General features: G+C 46.9%; 1 protein-coding gene across 5 annotated transcripts in view; it reads right to left on the minus strand.

Moving 5' to 3' along the window:
* ELMOD3 (ELMO domain containing 3) overlaps positions 1–15,159 on the minus strand; it is a 28,589-nt gene that overhangs the window by 7,699 nt on the left and 5,731 nt on the right. For 4 of the 5 annotated variants that reach the window (XM_064572258.1, XM_045884645.3, XM_045884646.3 and 1 more), the window contains 7 exons: positions 14,682–14,759; positions 14,139–14,208; positions 9,787–9,855; positions 8,758–8,849; positions 7,238–7,361; positions 6,845–6,967; positions 3,727–3,857 (listed from right to left, as the gene is read on the minus strand). In XM_064572258.1, the coding sequence (XP_064428328.1) occupies positions 3,727–3,857; positions 6,845–6,967; positions 7,238–7,361; positions 8,758–8,849; positions 9,787–9,855; positions 14,139–14,208; positions 14,682–14,759 (687 nt within the window). Of the gene's footprint in view, positions 1–3,726; positions 3,858–6,844; positions 6,968–7,237; positions 7,362–8,757; positions 8,850–9,786; positions 9,856–10,856; positions 11,082–14,138; positions 14,209–14,681; positions 14,760–15,159 lie in introns of those variants that run through there. The other variant, XM_045884648.3, reaches the window with a different exon arrangement.

The following is a 15,159-nucleotide window of genomic DNA, read 5'->3' on the forward strand; positions in this document are numbered from 1 at the left end:
GCCTTAAGATTTATTTTTTCATTTTTATTTAAAAATTTTTTTAAAGATTTTATTTGAGAGAGAGTGAGAAAGCATGAGCAAGGAGAGGAGCAGAGGGAGAGGGGCAAGCAGACTCCATGCTGAGTGCAGTCTGATGGAGGGCTCGATCTCATGACCTGAGCTGAAACCAAGAGTCATGATTAACCGACTGAGCCACCCAGGCGCCCGAGCCTTAAGATTTAATAGGTGCTTTTCCCAAAAATATACAGAGATACTGAGTAGACATTAGAAATGAAAAACTGCCCCAGTGGCAGGAACCATATGATTATTTGTTCTGTATTCAAGAACTTTTGGGTTAAAAAAAGGGATCCACCTAAGATACACACACACACATAAATAAATTAAAAATAAAAAACGTGGGCGCCTGGGTGGCTCAGTCGGTTAAGCGACTGCCTTCGGCTCAGGTCATGATCCTGGAGTCCCGGGATCGAGTCCCACATCGGGCTCCCTGCTCAGTGGGGGCTCTGCTTCTCCCTCTGCCCTCTTCCCTCTCGTGCTGTCTCTCATTCTCTCTCTCAAATAATAAAAAGTCTTTTAAAAAATAAATAAATAAATAAATAAGGCATCTACCTTACCAACGGTTGTGTTGCGCGCATGCGTGCGTGCGTGTGTTGTGTATGTGTGTGTGTGTGCTGTATTTTTACTCTTGAAAATCAAAAGTTACCTTGATAACGGACACTCACCGAATGACTAATGCGCTTGACACTTCACATAGTTTATCTCCAACCCAGAATAATTCTGCAGGGTTGGGATTATTTTCCCATGTTACAAAAGCAGCAGCAGACCCCGTGAGAACTACGTCACGTGGCCAACAACGCAGTCACTGCAACAGTCTGATTTGGCAACCCCGGCCTGACCAACTCCAGCCCTCTGAGGTAAAATGATCTGACTGCGATGTTGCAGGTGTGACCTTCAGCCCCTTACTCGCGGACTCCTCTCCCTCAGGCAGTATCCGGGCAGCCGGGGCGGGACAGGCGAGCTCCCCACCTCAGGCCGCTCCTACCAGAGCTGCCACAGACGTAGATTGCAGGCTCCGTCCACTCAGAGGGCCTAGAAGGGTGAGGACTTACGAGCAGCGTGCATACCTGGCCCTCCGCTCGCACTTTCTAAATGTCATTCTCCAATTAAAGGAGCGAGAGCTCCTTGGAGAAGTGGTTAATTCCAGGGCTGGAAATCATACAGGGAAAATATAAGATGGCATCTTCTGGTGTCCAGAGAGCCAAAAAGTGCTCAAAACAGGGTATGAGGTGGGGGGGCACGCCTGGGTGGCTCAGTTGTTAAGCATCTGCCTTTGGCTCAGGTCATGATCTCAGGGTCCTGGGGTCGAGCCCCACATCGGGCTCCCTGCTCAGCGGGGAGCCTGCTTCTCCCTCTCCACCCCTCCCCTGCTCATGTTCTCTCTATCTCTGTCTCTGTCTCTCTAAATTAAATAAATAAAATCTTTATTAAAAAACAAAACAAAACAGGGCATAGGAAAGGGCGCAAGTGCTGACCTGAAGGAGCTTCTAAAATGGCCAAAGCTGAAACAATGTGAGCAACAAAATAAGTAACAATAGTACTGGGTTATAACCCATAGAATAAAATAAATATCCAGGAGCCCACATTGATATAAAAAGTAACTGAATGAATAAATAAATAGAAGAACACAGACAATTGGAATTCTTCCAATTAATAAATGTGAGAGAAAATGAAGGAAACAGAAATCCACCATTAGAACAAAGTTTGAGGAAAAACAGAATATTTGCACAGTCTCAAAGTATCTTCCCCAAGATACTCATTAATTACAAAGGGAAAAATAATAACTACAGTGGAGAAACCTGGCAGACATCACCTTAACCATACGACCCAAGCCAACCACCCCAGTAGTAAGACATTCCGAGCTGAGGCACAGAGAAGGGTACATCACTCCCGGTGTTCTTGCCAAAAATGCAAAACCTCAATCTGAAATTTGTATGGCAAACTGAACCCCACCCAAACTTGCTCCTTCTTTTCCATTTCAGTTAATGGCCACTCTCTCTTTCCAGTTACTCAGACTAAAAATCTCTTTTTCTCACACCCATCATCAATCCATGAGAAAAAGATGCTGGTTTTTTCTTTCTTTCCTTTCTTTCTTTCCTTCCTTCCTTCCTTTTCATTCTCTCTTTTTCTTTCTTTCTTTCTTTTTCTTTCTTTCCCTCTTTCTTTCCTTCCTTCTTTCTTTTCTTTCTTTCCTTCCTTCCTTCTTTCTTTTTTCTTTCCTTCCTTCTCTCTTTTTTTTTTAAGTAAACTCTACTCCCAGTGTGGGGCTTGAACTCACGACCCCGAGATCAAGAGTCACATGCTCTTCCAACTGAGCCAGCCAGGCACCCCAATTGGCTCTATTTTCTTAAGCCCATAAGCTCAAGATTCTACATCTGGAATCTGACCACTTCACACCACCTCCTCTGAAAATACCCATCATCTCTGACTTGATTATAAAAGCCCTCACTATAGACTATTCTCAACCTAGTAGCTGATACGATACACTTAAAAGTGTTAGGTTGGATCATGTATTCCAGGCTGTGAAAACCCTCACTTTATTCAGAGTAAAATCAAAAGTGCTTATCATAGCCTACCAGGCCCTCTGCCGTCTGGTCCCTGTTAGCCGTAGGACCTCCCTTCTGACTGCTCTCCTGGGCTCCTTCTGTTCCAGCTGATTCCCTGCTACCCCTTCAAGTGCCAGACACATTCCTTCCTCAGGACCTTTGCTCTAGCTGCTCCCTGTGTGTGGAATGCTCTCCCCCAGACACCAACTGGGCTAACATCTTCACCTCCTTCAAGGTCTGATTTACCTCTCACCCTCTTGTGAGAGCTACCCTGAGCACCCCATAAAATACTCTCCATATTCTCCTAACCTTACCCTACTTGTTTTTTCTCCTTAGCACTCACCACCTTTGAATGTACTCTATCATTTATGTGTTAGGCTCACTGCCTTGTCTTCTCTGGTAGAAGGATCGTTGTCCACTGATGTACCGCAAGCACTAAGCACAATAACTAGCATAGGGAATGCTGAATAGAAATTTGTTTAGTGGATGAATTCCAGGTGCCAGCATGTGGCATAGGTGAATGGCAGGATATGGGACAGATTTGTTTTCTAAAACAGCGGGACTACCACCTTTTACTGCCTGGGAAAACCATTAAACCCAACACCAGAGAAGGCTTGGACAAACCAAAGGCTACAGAAGCCACTTCTGGCCTATCAGTAAGACCATGTGTCCCTTGACCCTCACAGGTAGATCTCCTCTGGGGCACATACAGGCGACCTCTCCTCCTTCAGGGTTAGGAGAACCTATTAGTACTGTTTAAGGGGTGTCCTCAGGGAGGACAGTGAGTTGACACATTAGCATCACAGCTATGCCTAGTGCCTTTGTACACATCTAATTTTCCTAATTGTCCAGCTAAAGTGTCCATGATTTCCATCCTACAGATGAAAAAACCAAGGCTCTGAGTTGAAACACTTGCTTGAGACACACGCTAACAAGTGGTGGAGCTCAGATTCTAGCGCAGGTCAGGCTAGCGGGGGAAGCCTGGCCCTGGTTTGCCTCGGCTGTCTTGAGAGCCTTGAGCAACTACGGACAGCCCCCGTGAGGCCCTCCTGATTGCTTAGGAGCACCCTGCACCCACAAAGTCTCCACAGCCCTCTCCTCTGGCTTCCCCGCAAAGCCCCACCTGGATATGGTGACGAGACAGGCGGAAAATCTCCTGGGCCATCAGCAAGGTCTTTGAGTCCATCACCAGGTACAGCAGGTGCAGGAGGGCAAGGAAGCCTGCTCCTCTCAGGTCTGTGGCTGGATTCGCTCCTGTAACCAAGATGAGTAACTGAAGGGTGATGGTGAGCAATGCCAAATGAAGTCCCTTCTCCCATGAGCTTCAAGGGCTTGGCCACCCCTGCCTGACTGTAATGAGGTGCCCCTTAGCTTCACCAAGGTAGTGTGAGCATATTGGGGAGCCTGGACTGAGCCCCACACCCTTGTGATGTCAGTGGAGTCCACATGGGACTCCTGTAATGAGTCATGTAATGAGGCACCTGTGCCCCCTCTTAGCCAGTGGAACCAGCAGAGGCCAAATGGGGTACCTAAATTTCTACCCCTGCCCAGCAGTAATGAGGTGACACCCTCCTTCCCCCACTGGCGCGGTGTCAGAGGATGCCTGCTAAAATAAAAGGTTTACAGCAGATCCAGAGTGTCATTACGTAATACCCCAAATGTCCAGGATACAACAAAAAAAAATCATTTGTTACATCAAGAACTAAGAAAATCTTAATTCAAATGAGAAAAGATACTTAATAGATAGCAACACTGAGATAACACAGATGTTGGAATTACCTGACAAGGATTTTAAAGCAGCAGTTATAGGCAGAATAATGGCCCCTCCAAAGACGTCCTTGTCCGAATCCCTAGAACCTAGGAATATATTTTGTTGCATGGCAAGAGGAAGTTAAGATCATAGGTAGAATTAAGGTTGCCGATCTGCAGATAGGGAGATTATCCCGGATTCTCTGGGTGGGCCCAAGGTATTCAGAAGAGTCCTTAAAAGTGAGAAAAGGAGGCAGAAGCACAGAATCAGAGAAAGAGATGTGAGGACAAAACCAGGCTCAGGGAGATGCTCTGTTCCTGGCTTTGGAGGAGGAGGCGTGAACGTGGCCTCTAGAAGATAGAAAAGGCCAGGAAATGGAGTTTTTCCTAGAGTCTCCAAAAGGGAATGCAGCCCTCTGCCACACTGATTTCACCCCAGTGAACCTGTGTCAGACCCGTGAGCTACGGAGCTATAAGACAGTAAGTTTGTTTTTTGGGTGCTTGGCTGGCTCCATTGGAAGAGCATGTGATTCTTGATCTCAGTGTTGTGAGCTTGAGCCCCATGTTGGGTGTACAGATTACTTGAATAAATAAATTAACTTTAATAAGTTTGTGTTGTTTCAAGCTACTAAATTTGTGGTAATTTGTTGCAGCAACAATAGAAAACTACTACAGCAGTTATCATAAAAATGCCTTTGATAAATAATTACACAGTTTGAAAAAAATGTAAAAATAGGAAGTCTCAGCAAAGAAATATCAGGTATAAAGAACCAAATAAAAAACTTACAACAGAAAATATAACTAAAATTAAAAACTCACTCGATGGGCTCAAGAGCAGAATAGAGACAATAGCAGAAAGAATTGGTGAAACAGAAGATGGAACAATAGAACTTATCCAATCTGTTGAACATAGGGAGAAAAAACAAAACAAAACAAAATGAGCAGAGCCCTGGAGATCTATGAGTTACAGAACAGAGATCCAAAGAAATGAACACAGCCTCTCACCTGTGGAACAGCACAGAAGATCTAACATCTGTCATCTGAGTCCCACAAGAGACGAGAAAGTATGCGGCTGAGAAAAGTACTTCAAGTATTCACTCACGTGGAATTTAAGAAACAAAACAAATGAACAAATGGGAAAAAAAAAAGAGACAAACAAAACACCCAGATTCTTAACTATAGAGAACAGATGGTTACCAGAGGGGAGGCAGATGGGGAGATGGGTGAATAGGTGAAGGGCTAAGAGTACACTTATCTTGATGAGCACTAGGTGATGTATGGAATTACTCAATCACTATATTAGTCACATGAAACTAATGTAACATTGTATGTGAACTACACTGGAATTAAGGAAAAAAGGCACGTGAAGTAATAACGGCTGAAGATAGACCATATTTGGCAAATGACATTAAACCTACAGATTCAAGAAGCTGAGCAAACCCAGTAGGGTAAGCCCAAAGAAATCCACACTAAGACACAACACAGTCAAACTCCTGCAAACTCTAAAAGATCTTGAAAGCAGAGAGGGAGAAACAACTCCTTGCCTCTCAGGGAGAAAGAATGCAAATGACAGAAGCTTTCTCATGGGGGCCAGAAGCAAGTAGCACAGTTTGCAAGAGCTGCAAGAAAAAAACTGTCAACCTGGAATTCTCTGTCCAGAGAAACGATCCTTGAGGAGTGAAGGGGAAATCAAGATTTCCTTAGATGAAGGGAAACCAAGAGAATTTATCACCAGCAGACCTACTTTAGAAAATGCTTAAAGGAAGTTCTTGAAAATGAAAGGAAATGATAAAAGGAGAAATCTTGGACTAATAAGAAAGGAAAACAGAACAGTGGAAAGAGTAAGCATATGGGTAAATACAGCTGACTTTGCTCCTCCTCTTGAGTTTTCTAAATTGTTTGAAGGTTGAAACAAAAATCGTAACACTGACATGATTCTCATTGCATATGGAGGAAAATAAGATAATTATATTATAGATGAGGGACTTAAACATGTTGTCAATACCAATGGACCAATTAATTATGGATACAGAAAATTTCCTTTTCAAATGAGGACATTTTCCTATTCCACGTAAATGTAACTTGATATGATTTTGAAAAAAGAGTAACATAATCCAAAGACAGCTGAAATAATTTTGTTTCACTCAAAAAATAAAACAGTATAAAGCAAAATTTTCATCTGTGTTAAAAGGAAAGAGAAAAAAAGAAAAAACCAAATCCTATCACTCTGATGCTTTCCATCTCTCTTAGAGTAAATGTCGACAATGGCCTGTATAAGGCCACAAGGGACCTTTCCACTTCAGCCACACTCCTCGCTAATTCTCAAGCATGATAAACATGCTCACCTCAGGGCCTTTGCATTTCCTGTACCCTCTCCCCTGGATATCCTACCTCAGGGCGCTAGCACGAAAGGAAGAGGACTATCTGGGCTCTCATTCTAGTCCTGGATTCAGGGGTCAAAGAAAAAAAGATGAACAACTGCTGTCTCTTACCCTGAAAGCCCAGATCTTCCCAGTGGTCTCCGTGGAGGGCACAGTCAAACTTGGAGCCAGTCAGTTTCTTGTAGATAGTCTGGAGGACTTGGCAATGCACTGGGTCTTGGCTATCCAGGCCACCTGCCCGAAAACACATCCCCACTCTCTGTCGGACTGCCTGCCCCTCAGGGGGGGACTGAGTGTTTCTCAGAGAATGGTTCAGACAAGATAGATCTGGATTGTACTCAAGAGACTGTGTTCTCCTACATTTTCACCCCGTGGCTCCCGCTCTCCCTGCCAGCACGGTACATGCAAGACCTCTGGCTTAGCCTCCGCAACAGGAGGGCAAACAGTGCTCTCTGCTTGACCACATACGCAGCATCTGCCTCGGGGCAGCACCTGTGCACTCACACTGAGCAATGGTCAGGACCAAGTCCCTTTCTTCTCGGAGACCCTGGTGGAGCTTCGGAGGCCCGAAGAGGCAGTGCCGGAAGGCGGCGAGCCCCGTCCTTCGAATAGTTGGCTGGATTCTTTTCTGGGGAGGAAGATGCAGGCAATGGGCAGAGGCCTGGGTTCACCTGCTCTAATGAACTTACCATCAGGGTCAGTACAGGGACTGTTCTTGCAGAAAGAAGTAGCTCCGCCAACTAACTGGCTGGTCTCTGGGCCTTGGAAGGGGGCAGGAACTGTGAAGCACCTGCTCCATCTCTAGAGACAGGCTCTGCTGGGTCCCAGGACTTTTGTAAGTAGAAGAGATGTCCCCAGGGCGCCTGGGTGGCTCAGCTGGTTAAGCGTCTGCCGTCAGCTCAGGTCATGATCTCGGGGTCCTGGGATCGAGCCCCACGTCCAGCTCCCTGCTCAGCGGGAGTCTGCTTCTCCCTCTCCCTCTGCTCCCCCCTCCCCACTCCTGCTCTCTCTTTAATAAATAAATAAAATCTTAAAAAAGAAAAGAAAAGAGATGTCCCCAAGTATAGGCATTATTAGCCCGTTGTCCGCATTTGCTCCTTTGGGCTTCTCCAGAGCTACTTCCCACTGACTGCCAGAGATGGCTGGCATGGGGACCCCTGCTTGGTCTGACAAAGCCAGGTCAGGTTTCCCAGCAGGGCTGCTTTACCTTTTGCAGGTCTCTCTCTCTCTGCAGAGGGCATAAATGATAAAGCCTAGCAGTCCTCTCAACTTCCAGGGTGAGAGAGCCAGTGAGGAGGGGAGGTTAGTGGGGACTTTTTGGAGCTAGATACCTGAGGGTTTGCTGGAGCATTCTGTCCATACCACAAGGGCACCTCTTAAACCAGGTCATGCTGACTTATTGCTCAAGGGCCACTGCTGCAGATCTTAGAATATTCTGATTTTGGTAGCTTCTGGCCCTCTGAGTCCCATAAATCACCCATGAACCAGGTTTTAGGTTGAAGATCTGAAATCACAATCTTCTAAAACTACTCTTAGTCATTCAAGATGCCCCAGAAAGCCCACCAGCTTTTATTCTCCTCAATGTTTCTTCTTTTACCAACCCCACATATTTTTAAAATCCCCAAATAATTTCTGGTTCCCTGAAGGAATGGAAGAGTGAATGGCCATGACTTACTCAGCTTTCTAGACAGAATGCCTTGCTTCCCTAAGGAACTGTCTAGCATTTGATTCCAGACCTCCCCATCCCTAAGATGGAAGAGGAGGGAGCAGCTACACAGACCTGTGTATGGCAGGGCCACCAAGAGCTCTGGGGACACAGTCCCAAAAAGGCCACTGGGGTCCTGCATGAAGCCTGGGTCCTTGGCTACTGCTGATTCTGGGCTCCAAGATTTCTTAGATGAGGTAAGGTCTTCAACTGGAAGCTTCCACCTTGCTTGCCCAGTGCCCTAGGCTGGTGGGATAGAAACCTGGCTCCTGGGAAGAAGGTGTTTTGCCTGAGACCCCAAACCTCCCTACTTCCACACCTTGAAGGAAGAGAGGTCCACGGTCTGGAAATGCTGCAGAGCCTCACTGAAGGAGATCAGCTGCCCAGGCTGGTCTGCGCTGGCCTGGTTCCCTGTGGCAAAAGGGAAGACACTCTCAGACTTGTAACGGTGGTCATTCTGTCAGCGAACATTTACTGAGGGCCTTCGGGTTGTCACCTCTAAGCCAGACACTGGCTTTCAGTGGCAGGCATCAGATATCTACAGCTCAAACCACTCTTCTTTAAGGGGCTGGCATTCTCTGCTGGGCCAGGCCCCTTCGTAGACCGGGCTGTTCAGAGGCTTGCTAGGTCAACCTCTGCAGTGAGTAGGGACAGATCTGCCCGGCAGGGGGTCCCATTCCACTCATCTGTGAGGAGGCAAGTCACTGCCTGGAGTAGGTCCCCATGTGGGAGCATGCCAAGGTCTGTTTAGGGGCCTTTCCTCACTTCCACTTTGCCCTTTCTCACACCCTGTATATGGATGACCCCCTCTCCATCTTCTGGTACAGTCCACAGGGAATGAACGTTATCAGCAATTTCGGGGATGACTGACACAGTCCACCGTAATGACTTTCCAGGAGCCCAAGTAGAGCTCAAGCTAGATATGGGTCCGAGCTCTACCCTCCCATAGCTCCGTCCAAACCTGTCAGAAAAGGGAGTGAGAATTTTTACCCAGCCCTCAGAGCCTTCTAGCATGGCTTCAGCCCCTATCTCCAGAGACTTCCTTGTACGGTGAACAACCTGTTCTCCCTGGCTGCCTGCCTCCATCCTTCTGCTCAACCTCATCACCCTGCGGAAGCAGACCCTGACCAAGGTCCTCCCTGTCTTCTCTCAGGTCTGAGCACGTGGCAGCCCTTTTCCCATGGCGTTCATTCCCATTTCCTCCAGAGGTGGATTTGGAAAGATATTTTATTCTATGTCAGGGAGCTAAAATGAGAACTCTCAGGAATTCTAATCCCAGGGTCACAGAAACATTAGCCACACATGGATGGTGCCTTTCTTAGCAGCACAGTGCCATTCCTGCAGTTACCTGTCTCTGTTCGGATGTTGTCCACAGCTTCCCATTCTTCTTGGGCTCTGAGCACCTCCGCACTCACAACTGCAAGAGTGAGAAAAGGAGACCCTCTGAGACCCAGGGACGTCCGGATCGCTGCTGCAGCCCCAGCCTTGTCTGTCCACCCTGGGTCCCGATGCCCTCAGATACCCTCTCCACAAGGCTGCCAGAGTGAGCAGATCTGATGTCAACCCTACTCAAAACCCTCCAGGGATTCTCCATAACTCTCCAGATAAAACCCAAACTCTTCAGCACAGCATCTAAATACTTTCACAGTTTGGATCTTTCTTCCACCCGTAGCTGTGCTCTAGGGCATCCAGAACTCCCAGAACTTCCTTAGCCCCTCCTAGTTTCTGTGCCTTTGCTCAGACAGCTCTCCCCCTGCAGTCACCTCAGGTGCCTGCACCTTCTGGTCTCAACCCCTGTGCTGCTCTTGTTCCTCATCCTTCAGGGAACTCTGACATCACCCTCAGCCAGCCACCTTCCCTGACTTCATTAAGTTTGCAGAGGGAGCCAGTGGGCCTCTGTGAACCCCTGATACTCAGGCTCCTCAGTGTCGTGACTGTCTCTCCCACTACACTGGGAGCCACCTGAGGACAGTGTTCTCCAGAACCTAGCGCAATGCTCCACACAGGACAGGTGTTCAGCAGATGTCTGCTAATGAATGAAAGCACCGGAAACGGGGGGGGGGGGCGGGGGGAGCAGGAGAGAAAAAGCAGTGAGACAGGTTCTCTGTAGCCACCACATAGCCCTTTCTCCAAACCACAACTGTCACTCCAACCCGGACTGCTGGCGGTACGCCCTGCTGCTGGCTTTTCCCATTTGCTAGAGAGGAAATTAACACAACATGGAGAAAACGGAGAAACTTCAGTCCAAGATCCCAAATCGTGACCCCTCCAGCCTCCAGCCCCAGTGGTAAGAGTGAGAGGGCAGCTCCTCTTGGCCATGCAGTCTTGACTGAGGATATCGCAGGGCAATGACCTGTTTTGAAAGTATAGTTGTAAATAAAATAAAATAAAATACTACCAGAAACTCAAAACACTAACAGAAACTGAGGCAGAGAAAGCTGCTGAGAGCAACTCCAGAGCCAAACTGCTGGCGAGCACTTCCTGTCCACACTCCCCAGCTGCACACAGATGACACTGTACCCTGTGTCATCACTCATGGGACTGCTGGAGGATAGTGCAACTCTTCAGCTTCTAGGGGCGAGGGAGGGCGGGGAGAGGGGTATATGACCCACAGTCAGTACTCGGTACGTGTTAGCTAGCGTCACTGACACAGGCCTGGGTTCGGGTCCAGCAGGGCAGAGGGTAGTGGCAGCAGGTGACATGGGTCTGGACTTCTGGGAAATTCAATCTTGCCAGCCCCATCTGGGGTGGACCGAGACCCCGAGCCTCAGGGCTTCCAAGCTAGATAACTTCACCGGGATACAGACGGCTTGGCCTTGGGTGAAGAGAATAAAACTTCCATCCAGCATGCTGGCCCCTGGGAGATGAAGAGGGAGAAAGCGGCTGAATGAAGAAGAGAGTGGGGCGGCAGCAGGGACTGCTCTTAAGGTGCTGACAAGGGCTGTGTCACCCCTCACCCTCACTGACGCCCGGCTTCACGGACTCTTCACCCTGCAGGGCCTCGTTTCAAGCAACTTGGTCAAACTTTTTTTGTCTTTAAAGATTTCATTTATTTGAGAGAGGAGAGAGAGAGAGAGCATGAGCAGGGGGAGGGGCAGAGGGAGAGGGAGAAGCAGACTTCCTGCTGAGCAAGAGCTCCTTGCAGGACTCGATCCCAGAACCCTGAGCTGAAGTCAGATGCTTAACCAAATGAGCCACCCAGGTGCCCCTCTTTTCTTTTTAAAAGATTTATTTATTTATTAGAGAGAGAGAATGAGAGCCTGAGCAGGGGGAGGAGCAGAGGAAGAGGGAGAGAGAGAATCTCAAGCAGACTCCCCGCTGAGCGCGGAGCCCGAGGCGGGGTTCCATCTCACAACCCTGAGATCATGACCTGAGCCGAAATCAAGAGTTGGCCACTTGGGGCACCTGGGTGGCTCAGTTGTTAAGCATCTGCCTTCGGCTCAGGTCATGATCCCAGGGTCCTGGGATCGAGCCCCACATCGGGCTCCCTGCTCCGCGGGAAGCCTGCTTCTCCCTCTCCCACTCCCCCTGCTTGTGTTCCCTCTCTCGCTGTGCCTCTCTCTGTCAAATAAATAAATAAAATCTTAAAAAAAAAAAGAGTTGGCCACTTAACTGACTCAGCCACCCAGGCACCTCTCAACCTTTCACCTACAAACAACTTGGCAGAAGGCTGTGAGCCAGGAGCAGAAACCTCACCTGCACCTGGGAATCTGCTGTGACTGTAGGTTAGTCAACACAAAGTACAAGTTTCAACTAGCGGTTGCAATCTGGTCCCTAAAAACTGGAGACAAGTGTCCAAGGCATAAAAAGAGCACTTCTTCCCTTTCCTCTTGGAACCAGGGAGATTCCTCCTCATCTGAAGATGATCCTGACATAAATACTAATTTCCCCCAACAGAAGAAAATGGAGGCAAAGCACAAATCTTCAGGATAGCAATTGAAGTTCACATTAGCACAGTTCCCTACCTTTCTTCCTTTTTCAACTGCCTTCATTTGGGCTCTCTTCCACTTAACCATATAGGGAACAGTATCACTGAATTAGTAAGCCTGTCTATCTATCTACCTACCTACCTACCTATTTATTTTATTTTTAAACATTTATTTATTTGAGGGGGAGAGGGAAAGACAGTCTTAAGCAGACCTCTGTGCAGAGCACGGAGCCCAATCTCACGACCCTGAGATCATGACCTGAGCAGAAACCAAGAGTCCAATGCTCAACCCACTGCACCACCCAGGAGCCCCGTTTATTTAATTATTTTTAAAGATTTTATTTATTTATTTGAGAGAGGGAGAGAGGGAGACCTCAAGCAGGGGGGAGGGGCAGAGGAAGAAGGAGAAGCAGACTCTCCGCTGAGCCGGGAGCCTGGCACAGGGCTCGATCCCAGGACCCTGAGACCATGACCTGAGCCGAAGGCAGACGATTAACTAACGAGCCACCCAGGCGCCCGTTTTAAAGATTTTATTTTTTTAAAGTAATCTCCAATGTGGGGCTCGAACTCACAACCCAAGATCAAGAGTTGTATGCTCCACCAATTGAGCCAGCCAGGTGCCTCATAAGCCTATCAATTTAAATGAGCTGAGAACAATCTGGAAGAAAACTGTAACTGTTTAATACGACTAAAAATATGTGGCACAGGGGAGCCTGGGTGGCTCAGTCGGTTAAGCCTCTGACTTCGGCTTAGGTCATTATCTCAGGGTTGTGAGATTGAGCTTTCCATGGGCTCAGCAAGTGCTCATCTCGGAGTCTGCTTGAGACTCTCCCTCTCCCTCTGCCCCTCCCCCCTGCTTTCTCTCTCTCAAATAAATAAGTAAATAAATCTTTAAAAAAAAATCTGGCACATAAATGCTACTTGTACTGAAATATAAAATATTTTGGCATTTAAGGCAAAATCTCTAATAAATGTTAGGTTTGTCACCACACAAAGATAAAAATCTATTAGAAGAAACTTCACAGATCTCCAAATAATTTTTCTACATTAGAATATTTTTAACAAGCCCCATATTTGTGGAGATTACATTTTCAGTTTGCAGAATTTCAAGATAACAATACATAGCAATGAGCACTCGTTATAGATTTATAATCTGTGCTCTAAGCACTTCACCTGAGCTCATATAGTCCTTACACAATTCCCATCACACAGGTTCTGACTCACTTTCTGTTTTACAGATGAAGTAAGTAAGGGTTAGCAGGTTAAGAAACTTGCTCAAGGTCATACAGCTGGTGGGTGAAAAAGGCAGGATTTAAACCAGAGATATGGGACTCTAGGTGTTTCTCACCTGGTGAGTGGGCCTTTCTGTGTCATAAATCAGCAAGTGAAATGAACTTTAAACAAAGTATACAAAAGAATCATGTAAAGCAGATAAAATAGGATACTTTTTCAAAGCCTTTTCACATACACTGTCTCGTATCATTGTCGCAATATCCCTTTGAGGACAGAGAAGGCATTGATCAACCTCCACAGCAGATATGGAGATGATATGATTTGCGCAAGGCACGTAATAAGCTGCTTTGAGTGCTAGATTAGGACTCAAGTCTTTTGACTTCTAATCCAGTGTTGATTCTAATTTTCCTTGAAGAATGATAAATCCGTAAAATTCTATAGGACAAGTACTGAGAGAAATTCAAATGATGAAAAGTAGACCACGGGGACCTCTAACTTGGTTCCCACCCAGGCTCCTAGGGTGCTGAAGGGGACCTTACCACGTGGCTCCCATCCATTTGCTTCTGCTGTCAGGGCCCGGAGGATGCCATGGTTCTTCAACTCTGAGATCTGTAGGGGCAGCTGACCTTTAGTGTGAGGGTGAATCCATACCCTCCCATCCACACAAACATGCCCCACCCACAGAAGAGAATGTCTTTGGAACTGGAGGTCAGAAGGATGGGTTGATTAAAGTCCATCTTAAAGAGAGGCACGTGGAAAACTCCAACTATCATGTACAAGTCACGTGACGTGGGGACAAGCATATGCTTTCCTTGAAGAATAAACAAAAATTCACACAACTCAACTGAGACTGTGGTGTGCCTTTGGTATTCCCACTGCACTTTGTATTCTGCTTCCCTGGAGCAATTATCTTACTAGCTAGAGGTTGTTTTGCAAGTTTGTGCCCCACAACTCCGCCCCCAAGTGTGAGCTCCTGGAAGCAGGGTCTCTGCTGTCCTGAGTCCCTGGTGCCTGGCCCCACAGAGCAGCATGCAACAAAAGCTTGTATGGGTGGGAGGTACTGGGGTGTGGGTGACATGTACAGGTATTCCTCTGAGAGCCCGAAGAGCACTGGTGTCCTTGTCATATGGTGGAGGATACGCAGCACACACACTTTCAACCTATAAGACAAAGCAGGGTCAGATTCTTGGGCACATATCAGTCCTCCAAAGTTGACAGCTTAAATGTCACACCTTTTCCCAATACCACACACACACAAATGGATGAACTCCCGAGAACTCAACTGTAAGGACTACTGTAAGGGAAAACTTCTGCTTAATCTAGTCTTAAGAGAAACTGCAAAAAGCTTAGTTAATATTATCTCAGATTTTTTGGCTCCGTAAAAGGTCTCAGGACTCTGAGTAAGTTTAGGGAGGCAGTTTCCTTACTTTTGGCCTTTCTGTTCAGCTTTAGAGCTTTAAAAAAACCACTTACCAACTTTAAAAACACAAACAAAACAAAACCACTTGACCAACTTTTGCAATTCAGATTACCAATACAGGACTAATTTTCCTAATGTGT

Source organism: Mirounga angustirostris, unplaced genomic scaffold, assembly GCF_029215605.1.
Source record: "Mirounga angustirostris isolate CCGP_5_RB_7025 unplaced genomic scaffold, mMirAng1.0.hap1 SCAF_10, whole genome shotgun sequence".
In the NCBI taxonomy this organism is placed as follows: Eukaryota; Metazoa; Chordata; class Mammalia; order Carnivora; family Phocidae; genus Mirounga; species Mirounga angustirostris.